Source organism: Apium graveolens, chromosome 9, assembly GCF_009905375.1.
Source record: "Apium graveolens cultivar Ventura chromosome 9, ASM990537v1, whole genome shotgun sequence".
NCBI lineage: Eukaryota > Viridiplantae > Streptophyta > Magnoliopsida > Apiales > Apiaceae > Apium > Apium graveolens.
Window position 1 is genome coordinate 145,298,457 of NC_133655.1, and position 26,334 is coordinate 145,324,790.

Below are 26,334 nucleotides of genomic sequence, written 5' to 3' on the forward strand. Positions count from 1 at the left end.
GCTTCACATAATTCTATTTTTATTTAACAGATAAATACATAGTGGTATCACCTGTAAGATAAAAAGGTTCAGTGGTATCAATCAGAAAAACCAATAACAAAAACGTACTATTGATCATTTCCCAAATATATTTATGTAGGATTTTGCATGAAACTTCATATCTGACTTGACAAAATAAAACTTCAGATTAAACTTATCTTAAAAAATTAGTAGGAATTTTTCTCAAGTCACCACTTAATTTCTGTAAGTTTGAGAATTTTTTTGTGACCCTTACTAAAATGTCACTGATTTTTACTGCAGCTAATTATTCTTGTAAAGGTTTAAAACTCAATTATAAGCGTGAAAATTGTTGTAATTTTGTCGTTAGATAGAGGTGCAACTTAAAAGGATTTGATGTCTACAATGTACTAAAATTCCGGTAGCAGAAGACATTAAAAATCTGCTCTTATAATCACTGGATGAATGTTCAGCAACATGTCAATGGACTTGTGAATGATCATGGACATGCAGGTTGCTGTTGTGTGATGCAATGTATATTTCCACCAGCCAGAACAATCTCCCTAGCGCCTTCTATTCTTACCACCTTTCCAAAGAAACAGAAAATTGCTTATTTAGTAATGAGAATAACTAAGAAGAATGAGGATCCAACAAATAACACTGCTCGTTTGAGCATGCACTAAGACCGAAAGTATATACAATGTCCATTCATTAAGTTATCCAACCATTAGAACTGGAGTTAGCCAACCATTAGTACTGGAGGCCATCTATCAAGGCTTTATTTGTCTGAGTTGTTCTTGGCTCATTCTTTCTAAATTGTGGAGGACTCAGCTAGTCAAGTACTTGACCTAATGAGCAATCCATTCTGGTGGTTCAGATCAAGTATCTGGAAGTCAACAACATTGAGGTTGCAAGAACATAAACCAATAAAATCCCCAAAGGCTATTGGTTTGCATTGGCATTGGCTAATGGCTAAGGCAGTAAGGCTTGCATAGAGGATAATTCGACAAAAGAATTCCCCACTCAGACAATAGTCATATGGGACAGACACAATATCACAATAGAATACCCCACTCACCCTCGGACACATCGTATATTAGAAAAAACACAATTTAAGGCAAAGCAGTAATATCTTAAAAAGTAAATGTCTTCAGGAGATAAAAGGTTAAGGTTCTTATTATGAGTTTACCTTCATTAAAAAAAATGAGAAGTATTGGTTTCAAATCTTTGAAGTAACTTAAAATGCAAATGCAGCGAGAAAATTATTTAGATTATTTATAATTAATACTTTTAGGTGCAAAGTATAAATTTATGATCCTTAAACATTGTGTCCGCCTCCTTCATGGATTTAATTTAAGATTGCAATATGATTGTATAAACAAGAAACAAAGTGCAAGAACTGCTTACTTCATGATCTGGAAAGGCCAGAGACAAGACCCGTACGGCTTCATCATCCCATTTCTTATCCCCAAATTGTGGTGTAATGATAGCTCCATTAGCAATGTAGAAGTTTACATAGGAAGCAGCAAGCCTTGTACTAGCAAGTCTTGGTTTACCATTCCCATCCTGTTTCAAAAAACTAGCAACTTGACTACTCAAAAGATGGAAAAAATCACAAATGAATAATATGATCTCATCATACTATAGGTGAGTATAGCAGTGGGCAAGAACTATAGATTACTACTGTTAAATTCAACACAATATTCTAGAAGGGAAAACTGTAATGAGTACATGCCACTGAAAGTGAACCAGAGGGAGCCTAACTTAGTCTAGAGAATACTACACCTGAATAACTCCATCAGCTTCCTCCTGAGTCATATAAAGTGGTCCAGGTATGTGGAGTTTAATGATTTCAAATTTTCTACCATTAGCATCTGTAGAGTTGGAAAGAACAGAAAAGGCTTCAGCACCTCTCTCATAATGTGGGTCCGATTTGTCATCAGTCCATGATAACAAAACCACACCAGGCTTAACAAAGCAGCACATATTGTCGACATGACCATTAGTATCATCATCACCTGTAAAACCATGCACGGATTTCAGAAATGAACATAAGAATAAAGAGAAACCCATATAATCCACAAGGCAATAGCAGGGATAGAAAGCCAGTCAGAAACCCATGACAAGAATACTCGGATGAAAAGAAAAGAAACATAAATTTTCTATATCAAGAAAACATGTGTTTTGAAGTAAATGACATGAGATGATGAGACAACATTCTATGGATATAAGTAGGTACCATATAATCCACGAGGCAGCCATATAATCTTCTTGACACCCAAATATGCTTTAAGTTCATCCTCAATCTGTACTTTAGTAAGGTGAGGATTCCTATTTTTATTCAAGTTCCTGAAGTAAGCAAAGCAAACAAGTTACATATCTCAGATATGGAAGTTATATCGATGCAAGACATCTCATATCCAGTATAATGAGGCTTTTTAAACGCATGTACTAAACAAAGTGCTGAAACTAATTTAGAGATGTAGTAGTTATATTCTTCGTGGATGCAGTGCGGCTTTCAGTGTTAATGCCAACCTATGTTACTCGGACTCGGCTAGAAGTGTCCGACATGGACACGTGTCCAAGTATCAGACTCGGCAACATTTTAAAAAATATGCATGTTTGGCTTAAAATAAGTGTCCGAGTCCGAGTGTCAGGTAAAATGAAGAGTCTGAGTAACATATATGCCAACTGAATGTGGTGCACTTAAAAAAGAAAAGTGGATGTAGGGAGAGTAGTTCTGAAAATTTACTGGTAATGAAAATCTATGCAGTCCTATAAATATTTCATATTTCGATCTGCTGCTGTCAATCTTATTATACAGACAAAGGTGTGAGAATCTTCTGCAAACATCAATTGTGCTACAGTCTACACTGAAGTGGGATATGTCTTCGATGTTTAATACTAGTAGCACTATAATATTAATAGGGTGACATGATCTTTGAAAATAAACTATACTTTATATACTATAGAATTGGAGTAGTGAGAGCTGAGAAATACCGATATCGTCTCTTTAAAAGCTACTTTTGCACTTAAAACTTTGCTATGAAGTGATAGGATAGTTAAAACTTTGCTATTAAGTGCGATAGGATAGTAATCCCTCATACTTGCTCTGTTTCAAATTTAATGATCCATTGTCTACATGATACACAAAAAAATTAACCGAATTTAAAATCACTAAAACACTATTCTCAAATTCTATGAGTTCATGCAATCAGTGATACGAATCCTTTGTTTATAATCATTGTACTTAGATTCCAGTCTGCATATTTCATAACTGGCAAGGGATTAAAAGAATCTCATAGCATAGGTGATAGTTTCTTTGCTTAATCTATTCTTCAGCATATTGCAAAAAAACAATTAAGAAAAAAACGAGTATCGTCTTATCGTTAATTACATGTCGATCAAGCCTGCCTGAGAACAATTTTATATATATATATAAAAAGCTGCTGGTATAGAAAACAGAAAAGACATATGCATATGTAGTGATAATCACACACAGACACACACACACACACACACAAAAATATATATGTACTGGAAGAGCAAGTCTCCTTGAATTTATTTTATCATACGTAAGTGCAGCACTGACCTTCTCCATCCACATGGATGCTACCGCCTTCAAGGATAATAGATTGAGGAAACCTAGGAAGCCTTTCAATTGAAATTATCTACGGAGAATTGCAAGTTAAAATATGTGAGGCCCTTTATTGAAACGTACTTTTCTAGACAAAGAACAATTGCACAACCAAGACCAGGTATTTATCAGTTTCACTAACCTTCTTCGCAACAAGAAGGTCGAGACTCCAATCGGTGTAACAACCATCCTCAGCACCTGTAACATTATGTGACCTGGTTAAATGGTAACACAAAAGCATGCAGCAACACAGTAGTGAATTACAAAATATAAATGCATCAGAAACAATCTTACCACCCCAGCTGTTGAAGTTCCAATCAATACCAGCAACGTTATTTGTTGTTTTTCCTAGACTTGATTTGCTCTTGTTTACAACAAACTAAACAAACAAGAAAAGTCACCATCTTAGCATTTCTCCAGATTAAACCACCAAAAAAAATAAGGCAGAAGATAACATAATAACAAAACGAAAAAACTCACTGTTGGCCCAGAGTCACGAAACCAAGAGTCATTCATGCTCATTTCGATGACCCTAACACTATGTGGTAACTGTCTGCGTGCATTGTCCCACTGACCAGAGGTAAAAGATGTCCAAATTATGTACCAAGCTTGTGACAGTAATCACTAACTAAATCAGATTATCATGTTTGGAATTGCAAGAAAATACGAACCTGAGCTGCACTAGCACAGACGGTGACTGGCTGAAATTTTGAGATTGTAGTGGCCACCTTGGCAAAAACCTTCTGAGCATGCACAGCGTTATCTCTCCAGTTGTCACCACGCTCCTACAAGTTATAGCCTGTCTTTAGTAAGAGTGCATATAGTAAGTACATCTAAACCAAAAAACTACACTACTAACTCTTACTTCCATATATTTTAAAAGTAACTTGCTACAATTTGAACGAGAGACAAATAGAAAAAAATTAATGCACTCGGGCCAGATCAATTGGGCAATAAAAAGTGTTGATACATAATATAAACACGATTTCTTAATGGATATCGGTCCGTAAATAAGGATTAGAATAGACCCAATGGGTCACTAATCTTTACACACAAGAACCCCAATACTATTGGGAATATAATAAAGATAGAAACTTAACATATATAGGTGACTGGCTCCTAAAGAATAGGAGTATGGGCCTAAACAGAATCATATAACATTTAAAGAACTACGTGGGCTTAATTCCTTATAAAAGGATACGTAGGCAACTTGAGAAGGGGACCCCCAAATTCTATTAGAATTAATTCTTTCAAGAGCAGCATAAATCCTAACCTTCTCCCAAATTATCATCGATATCATAATACCTAATTTCTATAGCTCTATAAGGATACCCGATTATAAATTTAATCTTGAAGCTTAGTCCGTGACGAAAATTGGCTTCAACATTTGGCGCCGTCTATGGGAATCGTATAGAGAAATTTAAAACTTGCAATTCTCCATGGCTGACCAGAAACGCTAGGGGAACTTTTTACAACTTAAAGAAACTGTGTAGGAATAATAACGATGAACAAAAGAAAACACTTACAGACAAGTCAAAAGCATGATAAAATTTTGTGGCTGCCTTGTCAAATAATCCACCTTGTACAAGGTTTCATCAAATCAGATCAAAGAAAGAAGGATGCATGTTCATAAAACTCCTGGACAAAGTGGATGCTAGTAAAACAGCTCCAGTAGTCAACAGCCTTGCAAGATTGTTATGTGTAATTTCATTCGATGCATTGACTACAAAAAGTAAAAGTCCTCTGCTCAAGAGTGCAAAGAACTTGGTTGACACAAAAGTTCATGTGAAGAGGTGTGTGTCAAAAAACTCTGTAAATCGAGTTGACCCGCTTATTGCTACCAAGCCAAGTGACTACTCACGCGGAGCAACATTTATCATTCGGAAGGCCATGAAACAAATGTTTAGCTCTGAAGTAACTAGCTAGTTTTATGCCAATGATCTTCGACCATTATCTCTGAGGGTGAAATCTACAAAAAAAAAAATATCTTCTCGCTTCATATTATACTATCTCAAAGTAGATGAACTGAATCACATCATTTCAATTTGAAGACCAAAGGAATCAAGAGAACGGCCAATAATTCTTTTGGCTCAGACACATTCAACATATTTAATTCTTTTGACCAGTCTTGTGCAGCGGCTGACTTTCTCTTCTCAGGTTCAATGGAAATTAACAGAAATCTACTGAATTCCTCCTAGCCAACGGTCAACAAATTTTCTAGCAGGATCCTCACCACCTAAAGTGGTAGATTAATAATTCAATATGATGGAATCTGTGGTACTAGAACAAATGCTGGAAGAAGAAAAGAGAGGTTCATATTTTTGATACTTTTTAAGTCTACACACCAGCAACAAGAATCAATGATCGGAGACCAACTATTGAACTAGCCGCATAAACTCACTCTGAACGCATTCTTCAAGCAATTCAGAGGCCACCAAGAGACAAGCAATTCAGAGGCCACCAAGAGATGGATAAACACTGAAAATATTTTGAATTCGCACTACCAGAAAGAATGCTCCAACCTCTTTGCGTTGTTAACTTTGTTCACTGGAACAAATAAAGCCAAGTTTATGAAATTTGAACTTATCATTTAGGAGAACCAGCTGTAAACTCTTCTTCGCTTAAAATGCACCTCCAGACTATTTCTCATGCGATGGAGTGCAAAGAAGCAGTTAAAAAAAGAAGACGCAAATAGCAACCAAGAAAGCATCCCAAGAGAACCAGCTGCAAATGACATTGATAAAGTATCCCAAAACAGATAGCTCGTCACATATTGACGCAGCGCAGTCACACCGTTGACTCCTCAGTCAATCACTCGCCAGGTCGAAAACAGCAGTACTGATGGAATCCAAGAAATGGCATCAATAAGGTTTGGTTCAAATTGGTGCCACAATGTAACATGTACAGTCCAGAAAAACGAAATTATACTGGACTCTCCGAATTTTGAAGAATAAAATATAGCACTGGAAACTGCATGTTGAAAATTCCATTGATAAAAAATTGATTCTACTGTGTCCTCAAAAAACTTTTGGATGGTTCTTAAAGCGGCAAGCAGCAAAAAAAAATTTATAAAAAGAAAACTTCAGCTTTAACAAAGAACAAAACAAAGAAGAAAAAGCAGCTGTCTCATTTTTCTAAGAAGTCGCAGAACTAGAGCCCAGAGAATGCCTCAATCTGGAACCCTTTGAAGCAACTGCCAAGGCACTAGAATTGTACCTGAAGCTTTATAGCATGAAAGATTTGGACAAGCTAGGCTAGAGGTTCTGCCAAAGAATTGTTATTATATTTGATGAGTGTTAGGGACAGAATGGAGTGGCACATATTTCAGTGCTAGAGCTAGAGTCGGTGTTATTAAATGCGAGATGCGCACTGAAGCGCAAAGGGCTCCTGGAGCATAAGCGCAACGCGAGAAGCGCGTTTTTTATAATAAAATGCAACAGTTTGAAAAAAATGTATAAGAATGAATTAACATGTAATCAGCAAATTAGATTGTCATAAAATATGTTAATAATAACCAGATTCAAATTTAAGGCAAAAACATGAAGTCTTTGTAACAAAATAAATAAAGAGAATCAACTAAAAGTCTTATAAACTAGTCATGTACTTCTTGATAGTTGATAACTTGACAAAAACTAAATATCATCATTAACTTAAACTAAAAATCATCATCATCAGGCTCTTCATCTTCTTGAAGATTTTCAATCCAGCACTGAAGATGATTACCAGAAAGGAGATAATCCAGCACAGATCTTGTTCAATCGCCCGTGTGTGTGTGTGTGTGTTTTCTATGTCTATATCGTTTGTATGATTTGTGTTGGTCTCTTTTAGGGTTTTTTATGACCATTTTCCTTACAAAGAGACCCGGTCAAAGGCCCAGTCAACAACCTAGTCAACAAAATTTAAAAAGCGCACTTTTTTGCGCTTCTTGCATCTCGTTTAAGCGCACCAAAAAGCGCGCTTCAGTAAACTTGCATCGCATAATTGAATCGAGGCGCTTCAGCCTCGCATCGCATCACTTTTTGCTTATGCGAGCGCTTATGCGCGCATTTAACAACACTGTGCTAGACTAACAAATACTTCAAAAATGCCTGAAATTCAACAAATAAAGTGAAGGCGCGTCTCAACTCCCCCCCCCCCCCGTTCGATGCCTCAGTCCAGTACAATACTATGTCGTCATATGTTTGATAAAGATCAAGTCAGTAAGAAGGCTGCAATGCATTATGGAAATGAAGGAGTCAACACCTCAAACTGAAGCATGCATATATTACCATTTATCAGTATCTATATTGACAAGCATTTCATTTCGTCCAAGCTATGAAAATTTCATTTTATAATAAGCTTGACGGCTCCAAGGGTCAGTAATCCATAGAGCAAAACATTTATTCGGAAGGACTAACCCACACGAGTAAAGACACTTGAATAGTACAAAGGCTCTTGGTTAAAAGGCAAGCCGCATTCCAAAGCTAAGCTTTAAAGAGGACAACAAACTCCTCCATCCTAGACAAGTGATTACCACTTTACAATAGAAGTAAGAAATCACTTGGGGGGACACTTTAGTGTGGAATCCAATCAAAGAAATTATACAGACTTTGAGGGTTAGAAGCACAAATTGAGAGTAACTAACACACACGAAACTCGGTCGTCTACAAATTAATTTCACTAAATGGCTCGGCTAAGGAAACTCCTCACGACTTAAGTACAATTCAAAGGTGAAGTCGCGGTGATGGAAAGAAAGGTCGGTGGCAGATCAGATGTCATGTGCAGGGAAACACTTAAATTTTCTATGGAACAATTTTCTCCAGGCCATACGCAGAAAAAGAATACACAACAATGCATGGCTTTAAAAGAAAATGCTAGAAGGCGAGCAGAAGCTCGAGTCAGGTGGGCGGAAGCTTAAGCCAGGCGAACAAATGCTCAAGCCGAGGCAAGCTGCAAAACTCAAGCCCAGGCGAGCGAAAAATCTATCCTTGGCGAGCTTTAATTAGTTCCTTGCAAGAGAAAGAGTACTCTAGAAGAGACTATAACCTGAAGAGCACGCTAGCAGATTTTTAAATTTATGCTGGAACAAATGAGAAGTTACAACAGGTTAAAGTAGCCAAATGCAGCCGCGTACGAGCCATTTTGCAGCAAATTTGGTATAAATAATTTACGAAGAAGCTAAGGCCAGCATACAAATTCAAGCTCCCTGGCACAAAATTGCAAAGACGAATGCATTGATAAGAAGCTTTCTGGGAGTTAACTGAACATGCACAAAGGCTTTCCAGAATACATGTCTTATCAGAGGATGCAATATGGAAATCGAGATCGACCGAGTCTAATGTCAAGTAGGACAAATATTTTCAAGCGTTATGCAATGGAATTATAATTGACGTTCACAGACTTATCAAGCCCAAACTGGTGATGTACCTTTCTTATAAGGACAATAAATCACTAGGGGTACCGACTCAACTGCAATTACACAAATGATCCATTTTTCTTATTAACAGACAATTGTATTTGAGGCAATAAACTAAGAAAATTCATGATCTGTAATCCACGCATGGGATAACGAATTGGTCAAATCCAGACTTGTGATTCGTGGATAATTATCAGGATAATAAATTTTATTCGTCCTAGACTAGTAATGTACAACTTCAATATTGAAGTGATAAATTAATTGGGGTCAGAAGATATAAACACTTTAGTGCACAATCTGAATCAAAGGTACTTATATAGACCATTAAGGATTGAAAGCACAAATTGAACCAAAAATTTGCTTTAAAATGCTATGATGGTTCATATACCTGGAATTTTGTACCGGAAGACGAGATATTGGTAAGTAGAGTCCTCAAACAATGTTGTGGCTTACAGACAATCTTATCAATGCTCAAGCAGAGTCGAGTATAATTTTATAACAATCGAATTACCCGAAGCTTGGGAGCATATAATGCGCAAGCAGACTCAAGCATGATTTGGGCACGAATCGAATTATTTGAGTCTTGGAAGCAAGGGCTTGACCATAAAACCTCTCACGGATGTTTAAATTGTGGCAAGGCTAGCAGGAGAAATATCCTATACGGATATATCCTAACAATGAGCAAGCAGAGTTGAGTAAGATTTTTGAATAATCAAATGACGTTGGAAGCATACAATACGCAAACACAATCAGAGATCTGGTCTAAGATCGAATTGTTTGATGCTTGGAAGCAAGGGCTTGACCATAAAACCTCTCACCGATGTTAACTTGTGGAAGAGCTAAAAGGAGTAATATATGAAAAAAGATATATCTGTACCCGCTGCTATGTGCGTAGTAACCGGGGACTATATCCTAGAGGAACTAGAGAACTAAGAGAATTATTCGTGCGTACGAAACATTAAAATTAAAAGATATAAGGTCAGAGACCCTTGTACGTACTGATAGACCTTGATGTAAAGGTAGAGACGATAAGAACCTCGAATACCTGACCATCATGATAAGTCAAAATTATTCTAACTTACGGACATGAGAAAGCAAAACAACAATAAGTATTCACTAAGGAAACTTTCAGTAAATAGTAATTACTAGTAAATATTGGGGACTTGCTCTTATTAAAGAAAAGGAGTATTGGCCCAATAAGAACTACGTGGGATTGATTTCTTATAGAAGGATACTTAGGCACCTTGAGAATGGACTCGAAATTCTATTATCTTTTAGAATTAACTCTCCCAAGTGCAGCCCCAAATCAGATAAACCCTTATTTTCTCACAAAATATCAACAACCCTAATTATTATATCTCTTACAAATCTTAATGTGATTTGATGTGTAGTCCATGACAAAAATTGGCATCAACACTCAATGACTATTATTATATATTTTGTATTACAGACAATATCCATGTCTTATAAAAATCTGTGTCTGTCAAATTTAATGGAGCAAAACGGATACAAAAAACTAAAAGCTACATGGGATAAAGCATTCCCCCAAATAAACATAACTAGAACATTTTAGCAACTTGTAATAAAAACACAAAAACCCTTATATTAAAAAAACAGCAATTATGTAAAAAACAAAACAATCTATGTATGTAAAGAGAGTCTGAAATCTTACAGGCCAACCCAACCAAGTCTGGGAATGAGGTTCCCATTCAGCAGGCATGTGGAATCGATGGCTTACTGGGCTTCCTTCCAAATCCATTATATATTATATTTTCTAACAACCCCTCGTTATATTTGTTTAGTAGATCCTAACAATGAGCAAGCAGAGTTGAGTAAGATTTTTGAATAATCAAATGACGTTGGAAGCATACAATGCGCAAACACAATCAAAGATCTGGTCTCAGAGTTGTTTGATGCTTGGAAGCAAGGGCTTCACCATAAAACCTCTCAGCTATGTTAACTTGTGGAAGAGCTAAAAGGAGAAATGTATGAAAATAGAGAAAACTGTATATCAGATTGACCTCGTTCAAGTAACTGCTTATATCAAGTTGAACGACCTTCTACTTACACCAAACCACATCCTACCCCTTGAAAACCCTGCCGTTTCACAATAACTTGTTACTCCATCCGGACGCGGTTCAAGAAAATTAATAAAGTAGCGGAAAAAATGATAAAAAAGCGTAGGAAAGTTAAAAAAATATATATATATATATATATATTCGTATCCGCTGCATAGTAACCGGGGATTATATGCTAAAGGAACTAAGAGCTTATAACCTTTTTAAATTTTAGAGCTTGGCGTTTTCAAATTTTCTTTACCGTTGAAAATTTATTACTTGCAAATAAGTAAGTTGAGTGCGAAAAGATAAATTGGTAAAGATGTAGAATGTGAGATAGTCGATTTTATCCTGGTTTGCGGTGGGTGACTGTCACAAATGGAGTCTACTCACCCCTAGTCCAGTCCCCGATCTCCTTCTCGGACTCGAGATTTTCTCCACTATAAAGAAACTCCTTAATAGCAGACGGAGAACCCTTTACAACACTATGTATTTGTCTTGGACCTTAATTACCCGCTAATTCCTCAAAATACAATAGTAAAACCTGCTAGACTAATCTTGGAACGTAACTCCCCGTTACTTCCTCACAATCTAAGTGGAACTCTTCTAAGCTTGTCTTGGAGCGTAACTCCACGCTACCTCCTCAAAATTATGCAACCCTTTGCGTAGATTTTATATCTACACCCTTTGCCGGTCTTAAATCTTAGATCGGGTCTTGACTCTTTCCTCCTCTTCACGGTGCGTAGACACCCAATTCTCCGTCGGCGTGTCTAAGACTTGGATCTTAGAGCGAGAATAACCTCACCTCACTTCACCTCACGTTAAAGGATATAATACAAGCACTACGACTTATTAATTCCTTTAAGTAAGAAAGAAGGTTGGATTAGTATATAATAATACTAAACCGAGAGATAATTCAATATCTTAAATAATATGCAAAGTATCAAACACAACAGGGGCGTTTTAAATACAAGCACTATTAAGATATTAAATATAAGGCCAAATATAATTTAAGGCCGAATATTAATTACTTGAACAAAATTCAAGTGTATCTTGTTTGTTATTAAACAGCTTCGGGAGAAATATAACAAATAGTTATAATGGCTTTTTAACAAATTAAGATAAACCACTTAATACAAACAAGGAGACTTTATTTCGTATATTAAATTATACGAATATTTCTCGACTCGAAATTAAGGTTGGTATCAACTTCAAGAACAAAGTAAGTAAGGCTCGTGTATATCTCTAATTAAAGTAGATGAGATTTATGCGAGCAACCTTGAACTTAGTGTTCAAAGTTATTTTAACTTCTTTAAATCAACGAGGAAGTCTTGTTTATATCTCTAAATAATATAGTGAGATTTATACAAGTTGCGTTCAACTCGGATTCGAAGTTGTAATAAACTTACTAATATTCAACAAGAGATATATTTTGCTTATGCCTCTTATAATTATAACGAGACTTATACAAAAATTTGTAACCTTGGAATTAGTTAGTTTAAGTCTCTTTTTATTTCAAATAAGGAAGTATTTGTTTATGTCGTATTATATCGACTTGTACAAATTTTACTTCAACATGGAAATAAAATGGACTAACTTGCAAATATTCTACAAGGAAGCATTTTGCTTATATCTCTTATAATTATAACGAGATTTATACAAAGAGTTCCTAACTCGGAATAAGAGCGAGTCTTTAAGTTACTTTATATTTCAGACGAAGAAGTTTATTGTTTATGTGATTACTTTAGACTTATACAAATCAACTTCAACTCGGAAATAAAAGAAATCGTTTAGTAAATATTCGACAAGGAAGCTTTCGTTTATATCTTTATATGAGATTTATGTTAGTGTTTGTGCCCAAATGACAACACTATAATGTTTTAGTTTAAGATATTTGGATTATTAATGTTTATGTTCTATCGATTATTCCCTATAAAATTTATTAATTCTTAATTTACCACGATATAAATCTTAGATTAATAAATGTCTTTGGAATATGATATGAATTCTATATCTCTAAGTACATGACTTAGAAACGCGATTAGAGAATAGTATCAATATTCTTAAAGGTCCCTAGTCGAGTTATTAAGGGACAATAATAATGCATTAAGACCGGTGTATTTGTTGACTGATGATCACATCTCATTGATCATAGGTATAGTGATACTAAAGTCAAAAACACAGGCAGATGTAAATGTACATGGTGTTGGACAGACCCGATGTGAGATTCTACATGTCTGTTGTGTCATAAGTAATTCTCACAGTGATAATGATGTAATGATCTTTAGACCTGAAGTCATTATATTTCTATACGAGAATTAATACACATTGATTCCATTAAAAGTTATCCTTGACCTAGTAATGATAAAAGTGAACATTGGGTATATTATGAATCATATGAGAAATATGAATGATCTAGATGAGATTTAACCCTCCTATTTTAGGAGTGATTTTATTGGCCCCTTGTGTGCGCTAGACTATGAAATGCGTGGCCAAGCTCAAATTTTGATTTGATATGATAGTCTACTCATTGATCAAGGAAACTTGGATTAAACTATGATGAGGATGACACATTACATGCCTCTAGTTTAATCTATAATATTTGGTTAAAGGGATTATATTACATTGTACATTATTCACGAAAGGTTTAATCGATCACCAATTCAATTATTATTACTTGGGTAGCAATGATGTATTACTAGATGCCGCTCATTGTTTGCGATTTTAAATTAGATTTAAAATTCGTTGTCAACGTAATAATAACATATAGGGTCACACACTAAGAATGCTTGAAGGATTATTTAATTTAAATTGAATTTAAATTATATTAAAGTAATTCGAATTATTTATAATATTAATTGAATATGACTTAATTAATTATTTAAATAATGATATTCGAATTTACTAATATTAATTATGAAATTCAGTTGTTAAATAATTAAGTGTGACTTAAATATTATACAAATAGGAATTTTGAATTAATGATAACTCCTAATTAGTTAAGAGTTATAATTATTTTTCAACTCTCTACATAATATCTCTTGTGTGGCTGATTTTGCAAGAAAGACTTTTAGTAAAACCCTAGCCACCAAGAGAGAAGATGGAGAGAACAAGAAAAACGAGTTTGTGCTAGTACCCATCCAATCTTGTAAGTTCAAGTATTCGTGTGGATACCGATAGAGCGTAGATCGCGAGAGCGGGATGCGTGGTGATTGAAAAAGCTTTGGATCTCCATTAGTCAACCAATTGGTAAAGCTTCTTAAGATAAACAATCTGGTCTACGAATTAAATATATCTTTTTTGCATGGATCCTGCGGTGGGTTTCAAAAATTCTGGGTTTTCACGTTTTTAGTTACTGTTTCTGTTGCGTTTATGTGCTCGAAACCCTACAATGGCATCAGAGCTACTTGCGAAAAGTGTTTAATTTATTTATGTGTTTACTGGTTTGATGATAACATGTATACAATATTACATGAATGTTATGCATGCGATTTTGTATATTTTACATGTTGTTATGTTTATATATGCGTATGTATGTATATGTTTTGAATATGTGATATTTATGAGAGTTGTATAATCATATGATGATTATATAAGCTGTATATATATTGATATATACATGTTTTGTGTTTGTTCTTATTATATGAATCGTATTTGATACGATTCTGAATTGGATGCAGCGGATTTGCAGAAATTTGGGTCTGGTGTCCGATTTTGGCAAACGAATACGCTATTTCATATGGAATCGAGCGTCTGAACGAAACTCATAGCTAAAGCTATCATCGACTGATCTAAAAAGCGTTTGATGTCGTTTAAAGCCAGTAATCTGCGATTTAATGTTATCAAATTTAATTTCGAATTTTCTGATTTTTTCCATATTTAGTTTTTATAATTAGATCATGATGGGTATGATATGTTAAGATCAGATTATATGTTCTAACATGTTCTTATGTGTTAATTGAGCATGGTGGATGGTTATGGCTTATGACATTAGGTTAATTATTTTGGTTTTTTAAATACGGCTTGCATGTCATTCGATCTTGTAATTATTAAATCTCGAATATAACTCGAATTCTTCTTGTAAGTTCATTAGATTAGTTTTATGTTTCATTCTCGTAATGTACACGAAGATATGAAGATTTGAAGATCAAGAAAGGGTAATCCCACATGGAGGCCATTCAAGGAAGCAATACAAGAAAGAAGACATGTAATAGTTAGCTTGTATTTATTTTTCACCTTAGATTGACCTAGATCTTTGTCATTAGCTTGATGAAGATCACATAGGAAAAAACCATAACCAACCACGTTTATTTGTTGCACTTTACATATATATGCGCATATGATAAATGCATGTGTAGAGTAATTTATGAAGATGCATGCTTAATTAGATTTAGGATGTATGTATTTGATACGACACCCATGCAATGCTTTCTAAACAAGATAAAATCTGTAACAACTCAAGATTTTAAAATAAACAAACGATTATGATATTCTAGTGTTTATGAAACACGAAATAGAATACAAATTTTCTTTATTTCTGATATGGGGTGATTTTGTCAAAAGCGAGTTCATTGATCTTATAAGGTTATGGGTTTTAAGCGAGACCGTTGTGACTCCCTCACTACCTAGAAATCAAACCACTGACAAATATTGATTTGAAGTCTTTTATTCAAGGAAAAATTGGGAATTTCTTTATGATGGGATCATTATCGTTTTAAAATTAACAAATCCCTAAAGTTAATATTAAGTTGATCACATGCATTCCAATGAGTCCAATGTGTTAACCCCTAGATTGATAAGGAGTGGGTTCGCTAAAGCGAAGTACTCTCATCTATCGTGGGAGATGTGTTGAAGTATATTGATACTTTTTGACTATTGGGTTTGACTTAACTAAGTTATCACAATAGGATTGTGAACTTAGATGCATAGAGCTTGGGGAGATTTATTAGATAGATATGAACAAATGTTGTTCCACCAAGTTGTCCAAGAGTTATATAGTTGATATAATTGACAAATGTTGTCTACCTAAATAATCATGTTTTAGGAGAAAAGCCAAAGCTGACCTAACGTATGGTGAAATATTGATCTTGACTCACTAGAAAGGGTATAGAAGATATTTTTTCCGAATTAATAGTTAGGGCTATTGATTTGATATAAATAGTGGGAGATATATATTGTGAATATATATATATGAATAATCACTTGAATATAATTTAATGATCATCTGTAGACTAAGTCATTTTATGCACATTAATATTGTAGATATCAAATGACAAATAACACATATAACTTCTCTATGTAATAGTCCTTGAGAAGGATAAGATGACATTAAATAATTTCCTCAATTGACATGGAAACTTGAGGATTGTCATCAGGTTCAAGGATGTTACTCAAACCCCTCCCTTATTTCTTCTTGCTGAGAATGAAATATGTGCTGAACAAAATGCTTACCATAAGCAAATTAATTATGCAACTGATGTTTCATGTCTCATGCTTGTAAATATGAGTGCTGAGCTTTAGGAGAAATAAGAGCATAATGATGTTTATGATATGATTGAGCACCTTCAAAGGATGTTTGAAGGATAAGCTCGTCAGAAAGATTTGACAATAATAAGGCACCATACGTTTGCATTAATGGGAGAATAATATCCAGTTGGACCACATGTTCTAAAGATGATAGGTATATGTACCTTGATATTTTGGGTTTCAAGAATAGTCTAGAGACTCGGCTTGATTTGATTAAACAATCTTTGAACAACTTCTATTCTTAGTTTGTTAAGAACAAAAGGAGTTAGTTTAGAAAAGGTAAGGCTCGTGTATATCTCTAATTAAAGTAGATGAGATTTATGCTAGCAACCTTAAACTTAGTGTTCGAAGTTATTTTAACTTCTGTAAATCAACGAGGAAGTCTTGTTTATATCTCTAAATAATATAGTGAGATTTATACAAGTTGCGTTGAACTTGGATTCGAAGTTGTAATAAACTTACTAATATTCAACGAGAGATATTTTGCTTATGCCTCTTATAATTATAACGATACTAATAAAAGAATTCGTAACCTCGGAATTTTGTTAGTTTAAGTCTCTTTTTATTTCAAACAAGGAAGTATTTGTTTATATCGTATTATATCGACTTATACAAATTTTACTTCAACTTGGAAATAAAATGGACTAACTTGCAAATATTCGACAAGGAAGCGTTTTGCTTAAATCTCTAATAATTATAACGAAATTTATACAAATAGCTTTTAACTCGGAATAAGAGCGAGTCTTTAAGTTACTCTATATTTGAGGTAAAAACTCTCCTAAATATTTTTACAAATTATGTGTACAAACAAGATTTAACTAGTTTAGCACGTATACACAAGATTGTAAACTAACGGAATATTTGCGCAAAAGATCGAATAATTAAGCACTAACACAAATATTACCTAACTTATGACTCTTGACCTTACAAAGGCTCAAACCCCTCTTAAATTAAAGAGTGATCTACAAGAGATACAAATTAGCATTGAAGCCGAAAACACACCAAAACGAACCCGAAAAGTTACCGGAAAGTGGCCGAAAAATTGGCCAGAGTAAGGACAATAAAAACGAAATTTTGGGAGGTTTTTGGGACACTTAGAGGCTGCAAGAAAGTGGTATTTAAGTTACCTAAGTAAGTGTTACAAGGTGTGAGATATTTGAGCAACAAAAGGGCAAAAACAAGCTTTTAAAGGTATGAAACTTAAGAAATAAAAAGGTTTGCTTGCTAGAACTTTGGAGAGGTTTTTGCTACTGCAAAAGAGAAAGGTATGAGATGGCAAAACTCCAGAATTTTTCTTGTTCAAAATGGCTTCAAGAATGCATGTGAGGAAGTGTGTTAAAATAGGCGAAAATGTGGCCAAAAATGGGAACAAGCTTCCTTAAATCAAGGAAAATTGTTGGTTGACCTTTGCACACATCCAAGAGCTATTGTACAACTGATTTTATCATACAAAAATGTTCCTCACTTGTTCCATATTTAAACATCTCAAAATAAAGCGAATAAATGCGAGAAAGACGAATAAAAATGCGTTTTTGTATTAAACTGAAAAATCACTTAAAAATATGAAACTTGGGGATCCTCTAAAAATAATCCCAGGGGATCATGGTAAAAATTTCACCTTGAAATCATTTCACCATCTATATGACTTTTAAGCGACCGGAAAAAGTCATGAAAATTTATGAAATTCCTACCAATATTAGAAATAAATATATTATATGTCAAATCTCAAGTTTCAAGTCAAAAAGATATTATTAAGTATCGTTTCGGATTTTTCGAACCTTAAAACAACATTCCGGAACGACCGAAAAAAACATTTATCTTTACCAACAATTCAGACAAAAGTTTTGACTTGATATATGTTCAAACATAATATTCCATAAATAATAGTGACTATGAGGTCCGAGGAATAATTACGTTTGAATTTATATTTATTTTATCCGGATAAATGAGCATATCAGGGTTTTTCAGAGTAAAATCTTTATTTGATCTGTTGGCACGACATTTGGCAAGATAATTTGATATTTATATTCGAATGAATATATAAATTATATTTGAGAGTAAAAATTTTAAGTTCGACACGCTTTTAAATAATTTGGACAGTTGAAACTCAAAAAAGCGGTGTTTTAAAAATTCTCGATTTTCGTACTTTTAGTCGTTGCATGTTCTTACTTTGACAAAAATAACTTAGATTATAGCATATCATCAAGTTGATATATCTATCCCAAATTATGTCATTTAAGTTTCGTCGGAAAATGTTTTAGGGATAAAAGTCCAGATAAATCGATATTGACTTGATTCTCGAAAAATACCACAAATACAAACCTAGGGGAGGATTACTATCTGATTTAGTAAACTTCCTCGATTATTAATTTAATTTCATACTTAATTGTTTTAAACAAAATAATCAAAACCTATGAAAAAGACTGTATCTCACAATCTTCCTTTTTTGATATTTTGTTAAAACTACGACTGTAAAATTATATATGTGTGTGAGTAATAACTTCCCCTACGTATTTGCATCTATCTATATGCAGTTTATAGTTTTTAGAAGTCTAATTGACACTTCCCCTAAAGTGATGAAAATATTTTTCATTTTTAAAACATGTCTCTTTTTACAAACAAGGATGTAATTTTGCACAAATTAAATCATACAAGGTTAGAAGGATTTTATCCATTTTGATAAGTGTACCATACATATCAATTTCTTTTTTGAATGATCCAATTTAGAACAAATATTGAAATTTAAGAATTTCAATTTCTTAACCTTGAATACCATTTCCATTCGAATTGAACAATTCGATTTTTCTTCAAAATTTTATACATGTTTGTTTTTGAGAATTATATAACTTGTTGCAACTGATTTTGTTTTACAAATTATTCTGGATTTTAAAATATTTGGCATGTTGTATTCGAAAAATATTGATTTTCCTTATCAATCAATTATAAGCAATTATATTTCTATATATTTCTATAACATTTTACACTAAATTCTCTTCCCTTTTTTGATAAAATATCAAAATAAAAGCTCCAACACACAAATCCTGTAAAAAGAATACAAGGAGGGGACTTGTCAAATTTGAACAGAACAAAGAATAACACATAGGAGGGGAAATATTAGGGCCAATCTAAAAAATATAAACTCAAGTATTATAGTTTGACACTATTATTCTTAGATTACATAATTAAATCCATATGATACATCCTGTAAGAAATTGTTAGTTAATACAAATATAAATCCTCACTAACTAAACTAGAGAGATAAAATAAAATCTGATATCTTTGTAAAGAAAATATGTTAAAATTGAGTCCATTCCAAATATGCAGCAAGCCTAATTTCCCAAAAATAGATCAACAACTCAAAGTGAGAATTGTTATCTTAATCTTGACAATTATGCATTTTATCAAACTATACAGTGATTGCAATAAGGAAATTTGCAATTAAAAACACATGTGCATATATTGCAAAACTAGAATTACATAGATGATTACACATTACGGTCAAGGATTACAACTTTCCAACTTAACTACTTGCAGTATCACTAACTTGACCAATAAAACTGAAAATAGGTCAAATTACATACTATAAATATTACCAGCCATCAATTATTACAAATCAACTAAAATAGAGTACAAGCATATAATTATAGTCAAGCAACTTAGGGAATGCAGAAACACAGAATTATAGCATTGCTACTTAGGGAATTTCAAAAAACAACTTTAACAGCAAAAGCACATAGTAGACTGATCTCAAGCACTCCTATCACCATCCTAGATTTTTTTCTATAGGAATGTAGAAATCAGATACTAAGATCCTTTAATCCATGGTCTCATAGGCAGAATTGTTGATAATTGCATTATCAACCAAATCAGTCTCCATCGCATTCTCACCATTTGTCACTGGCTCATCACTCACAACTCCTAACACTGGAGAAGCTTCCAACTCAGACATGAGTGGTAGAAATGAAATGTCTATCAACCCTAGTTGGACATTGATAAGCCGTGACAACCCATCTTCATTCTTACCAGCTCTAGACACAGTATTGCTCAGAATATCAACCAAAACACCAACTTTGGCCTCAGTGACTTGTATCTTTTCTACAACCTTCTTATAGGCATCTTGAAGGGACTGAAACATTGCATCAAGTTCCTCATGGGCCTCTTTCAGTTTTGCAAACTCCTTCTCAAAATTGATTTGAGAAGAAGGCACAACTGGTGTAGGTGTAGTGCAGTAGTAGAGACAATAGGGCCAAGATCAATCACATGAAGTTCACCACAGCCAACCATTGGAATTATGGTTCTCTTATACCTGTCAGAAATAGTTGATGTGACTTGAAAGTGTGGTAACCGATCAACATTGAGATTAAAGTGCTCAAATACTTTGGTTAGTAACAATCCATATGCCATGTACCCTTTTTTGAAAGCATCAATCATGTGATAAATGATCATGGAGGGAATGTTAAAGTTCACCTTGTGACTAGCAAGCTTATACATGAGTTTTATCTCAGGAAACATCATAAGCTTGGCACTAGATGTGTTTAAAAAAATGTTTGCCCATGATCAAAGCCAAATTTTGAAAAGTGTGGGTAAAGTGTTCATATGAAATGCCATTATCTTCATTGAACATGTCATGAGGAATCTCAATTCCACAAAGTACAGAGAGATAGAGTTTGTATTCACTTTTGATGAAAATAAACTCTTTAGAAATGTCAATGTTGGCCAGATTCAATACCTTGTCAGAGATCTTCAGAGCCTTTCCTAACTCAATATGATCAAGGAGAATGCTTCTCCCATTGACCATAGTAGTTAAACTAGTTAAATCATAAGCTTTTTTCCTGACTTGCAAGTTATTATATAACTCATGCACTAGATTTTTAAGGATTTTTCTGATTTTAAAGAAGAGAAGTGGTCCCAAGTTGGCTTTAGTGAACATGCCATATAGCTCAGTCCTCCTGTCCAAGTGGACAAGACAACCATGCTGGAGTTTGTGTTTGACATTCCTAAGTGTGGGAGGTGCAGAAGAAGACCTAGGAGAGAAAATCTCAACAAGTTTCTTTTATTTTTTCCTGTTACTATTGTTCTTAGAAGAAGAAGCAAGGGTGGTGTTTTGAGTGCTTAGAGAAAGCATAGTGTTAACTACATCATTTTCATTCTCCATTGAATGAAAATAAGAAGCAGAAAACAAAGAAATTTAAGAGCAAATAGACAAACTGTTTAAAGAGCAAGAAGCACAGAGAAATAAATGAGATGAAAGTGTGAGTGTGAGTGCATCAAAAGTGCACTATATATATCCAAAAATAGAATACATGCATATGCTAAAAAATATACATGCCATGCAGAAAGTCTGAACACATGAGACACATTTTGCACACAAGTACACTAAACAGTGCTACCGTTGTATTAAGAAGTGGATATCAATAGTTAACAAGGACACTGTAAACTATATCTACTTAAAAAGCTACACATAAAATAAAAGAAGGCAACTGGGGGTACAAATATGAAGTAGATATCCCAAAAGATGCAAACTAGTATCTTAAATGAAATGAGACCAGAGAGAATATCACAAAGAAAACTTTCTTCCTCAGACAGATCACAAGCCAAACAAACAAAGAGGCACATAATGTATTTCACAGAACAAGTCACAAAGGTGCAAAACTGGAAAAATGCAAGTGAAAATGCATCTAGTGATCGGTTACTCTGGGAACAGATCAAGGTTTGATCAGGTCAAACAATGCAGTCCATAAGAAAGTGACATTTGTGTGCTTACCCTGTGTCCTAGTGATGTATGCATTAGGAATCATAGTTTCATTATAGATGACAATAAATAAGGTATATAAGCAAACACAATGTCATCCTGAGAAACACTATCAGCAATACCAACTAACACAACAAAGAAGGCTGAACAATCCTAGTACAAGCTAATTAGATGAATAAATGGAATTAAGATTCAATTAGGCATGCACTGAACATGAAGAATTATAGAATATAAAAAGGTGAATCAAGAACATTTCCAATTATCCTGGAGTAAGAAATAGTATAAAAAATACAATTCAAGCATGTTATACAAGAGAGTATGCAATCTATTGATACAAGGCCGGTCATCAAGATATCAAGGTATGCTAGAGAGATACAACAAGCTAGATATGTATACAATGCAGTAAGTAATACCACTCAAAAGAAACAAGTACCAGTGAATTCCCAAGAGTAAATTAACAATATTCAAGCCTCATCATTAAAATAAAACACTGGAAATCAATGGTGATTGTATAAATCTAAATCCTTAAATCACAAAAGTTTACAAACACTCATGATTTCAAAATAGCAGATAACTCCTAATCTAAATAAATTAACTCAAACATTTCTTTAATTGAAAGCAGATCAATGCACCACATACATCAAACTGTGATGAACAAACAGAATAATAAAATTATATACCTCACAAACATCCAACCATTCTGAATCACTCAATACAACAGTGATAATTATCCTCAAATATTTAAAAAGAACTTACCTTGCTGCGGCCTTGAATCTCACAGACTTACCTGTATTCACCCTTCAAAGGGTAAATAATCCAGCTGTTAATTTCTGACTCGAATGGGTTCTGTTCATCATTTCTTTGACTCATAGAGCACATCGAGTTGACACCGAGTTGAGATGGTTTGAAGATGAGACCACTGTTCTAAGCTTGATCATTTCGAAGGGAGTTTGGAACCTCCATGAACTATCACCGTTGATCACCAGAACAAGGATATCGCCGATTAAACCGATTCAATCCGAGTTGAACATCGGATTTATGCAATTAAGGCTTATGATTTCGAGTATTATATATATATATATATATATTTAAACATGGAGATATGATTGAATTGAACACATAGTCAATCAAGAATAGAGAATTAAAATTAGGGTTTGTGGGTTCGAATCGATTTAGAATGATAATAATGATTTTAGGGTATTGATAGGAAATAAATAAATCTTGATTACATAATTGTTAGATATGAATACAATACACAGGGTGAATGTGTTTTGGCTTAAATGTTTACTTTTTGATCGACTTTGCTTTAGCAGTTGGTTGTTATCAATGATTTGGTAGAATAGATGTTAAACATAAATAACAATGCAAATATGTAAAACATATTTTGCTACAAAATCTATAAGTTCTTGGTTTAGAACTTAGCTTCTTTCTTGAGAGAGAATACAAGATTTTCTATCTAGATTGTTTCTCCTAACTAGAGAACCAGTGTTAACTTTATAACTCAGTTAACTGTTGGTTTACACAGTGGATAATAAACATGCTATTAGCTTTTCTAAACTGTCACTTTGTCATTTCTATTTATAGAAAAACAAATCTTCCATTTCTGGCTTAGCATATCTTTAGCATCCCGTGTTTACTTTAATCTTCCTCTGTTAGTTAATCTTTACCATTAATCTTGCACATCTCTCAAGCTGCTTTTTGTAGACTTGTCAATTCAGCTGTGCGAATTGTTTGTTGATTTGCAACCTTGGATATTGAACTGTTCTGCAATTCTGTACTTAGAGAAATTTCTTCACTTCGAGATCTCCAATTAAGCTGTAGAGAACTCGACATCTCGATAGGTTTATTGGCTTGTCGATATCTCTGAAACTTCATTGTTGACTTGACTTATCGACAACTCTGAGTTCTCTAGTGAATTTTGGTTTATCGATAACTCAGAGTTCTCTAATGGACTTTGGCTTATCGATAACTCAGAGTTCTCTAATGAATGTATACTTGTCGATATCTCTGAGTTCTCGAATGGGTATCTGACTTATCGATATCTCTAATAGCATTTCTTGAGTTCTCGATAGACAATTCCTGAGTTCTCGATAGGTCTTTCTGAGTTCTCGATAGGTCTTTCTGAGTTCTCGAATGACTTCTCTATAACACTAATTCTGTGACTTGTAGAGATCTTGACTTAGAATGTTTTTCACGAAACATAATTATTCAACTCCAAGCTTCTTCATAATTCTTCTGAGTCATGACCTTCTTGATCTTCTTCCAGACAGAATTCTTAGGCTTGACACTATTTAGGGAAAAATGCTCCAGTCTGCTCCATTACATTTTACAGACATTAAGTGTTACAAGTATAAATTACAGATTAAGGTTACAATACAACTAATCTTAGGGTTGTCAATATGACTTAGTCTTGTTATGATACAGGCATGTCTTGCACAACAATAATTAATATTACATTAATTACACATGATTGGGACTACAAGGCCCAATAAGAAGATGTATGACATTCAAACCAAAAAGGTTAACACATTGATCAGGCCTGATGGACCAGATCAGGCCCGATGGAACGAAGAAGGCCCAAAACCCTGAATATCAATTAATTTCGTAATTAATTAATAAGGGAGAAAAACAACTATTAAGATGAGTCCTAGAAGGGATATAAATCCTTGTAGATTGGCCTCCAAGGAACCTCATGGGATAAGAAATCAACTTCCTACTTCCTAGGACTCCAAAGTCCATTCTAATTCCAAGACTTGTCCACCAAGTCTCCGAACCCAAGTCCAATTCAAGGACTCCCAACATCTATATAAGGGGCCTCACCCCACAAATCAGAACTACATTTTTTGGCTTGATTCTTTAATTCACAGAGATACGTAGGCATCTCGTAAAGGCAAAGTTAAGCTACGAAACACGAGAGCAGCCATTAAAGGCTTTGAGCTCCCGAATCTTAGCAATAAGCACATCAATTAATATACTCTAGTTTTTTATCCATAACATTTGGCGCCGTCTGTGGGACAACACAACAATAACCATGGAGAGAACACGGAGTGGCAATAATACCCATGGAAGTGCACCAGCTGCGATAACCCAAGAGATTTCGTCAACTGTGGAGATACGTCCGCATTCAACCTATGCTGTCACCCAAGGAGGAGCCCAGGTAGGGGCAACTGAACCTCAACCTCAAGGGACGATTCCCCCGGCTACTCAAGGGACGAATTCCCAACTTCAACAACTACACACACCTGTGAATTCTCGACCCATTGGGTATGAGTATTCAACTATTGTGACTACTAATCCCCCTTATGGGATGCCCCTTTACCCCGAGGTTGGGGGAAGTGGGCATGCTAGACGAAGTGAAGCACGGAGGCAAATACCCCCCTACATTCAAGGTTTGGCTCCTATCCCGGAGGATCAGGAATTTTCTGGTCCTTATACTGAGAGAGATTCCGAATCTTCGGAAGATGAAGTGGCCCCAAGGAGGAGACGTGCTGGCAAAGAACCGATGGCTGATAGCAACCAACGTCCTAGAAGTACCCGAGGGGTGAATCCCCAAGAAGTGCAGGAAAGGATCAGGGCTCACGAGGCTGAGATTCAAAGGCTGAAGCACGACTTGGAGGTACACCAGAACACTAGACCCCCACTACCCCCAAGGGGGAGGAATCCTCCTCCTATCATAGATCTGGATGGTCCAATACAGAGAAGGGTTGTTGTCACAAGGGCTGATCCAAGCAATCTTCTTCCCCTTGGAGATCCTGATTATCCTACCCCACCATTCACTGAAGAGATAATGAATGCCCATATCTCAAGGAAGTTCAAGATGCCCACTATCAAAGCTTATGATGGCACTGGAGATCCCGCCAATCATGTCAGGACATTCTCTAATGCACTTTTTCTACAGCCCATGAATGACGCTATTAAGTGTTGGGCCTTTCCTCAAACCCTGTCGGGTATGGCTCAAAGATGGTATAGT

At 34.7% G+C, this 26,334-nt stretch overlaps 1 protein-coding gene across 1 annotated transcript; it reads right to left on the reverse strand.

Annotated features, from left to right (window-relative positions):
* Positions 1 to 346: 346 nt before the first annotated feature.
* On the reverse strand, positions 347 to 23,673 carry LOC141683371 (agmatine deiminase-like). Its single transcript, XM_074488070.1, is given in 10 exon segments — positions 347 to 583; positions 1,405 to 1,563; positions 1,783 to 2,015; positions 2,237 to 2,346; positions 3,520 to 3,668; positions 3,777 to 3,832; positions 3,929 to 4,013; positions 4,115 to 4,204; positions 4,306 to 4,419; positions 10,702 to 23,673. Coding segments are annotated over 10 exon segments (1,170 nt in total). The 5' UTR covers positions 10,789 to 23,673; the 3' UTR covers positions 347 to 496.
* Positions 23,674 to 26,334: the final 2,661 nt, after the last annotated feature.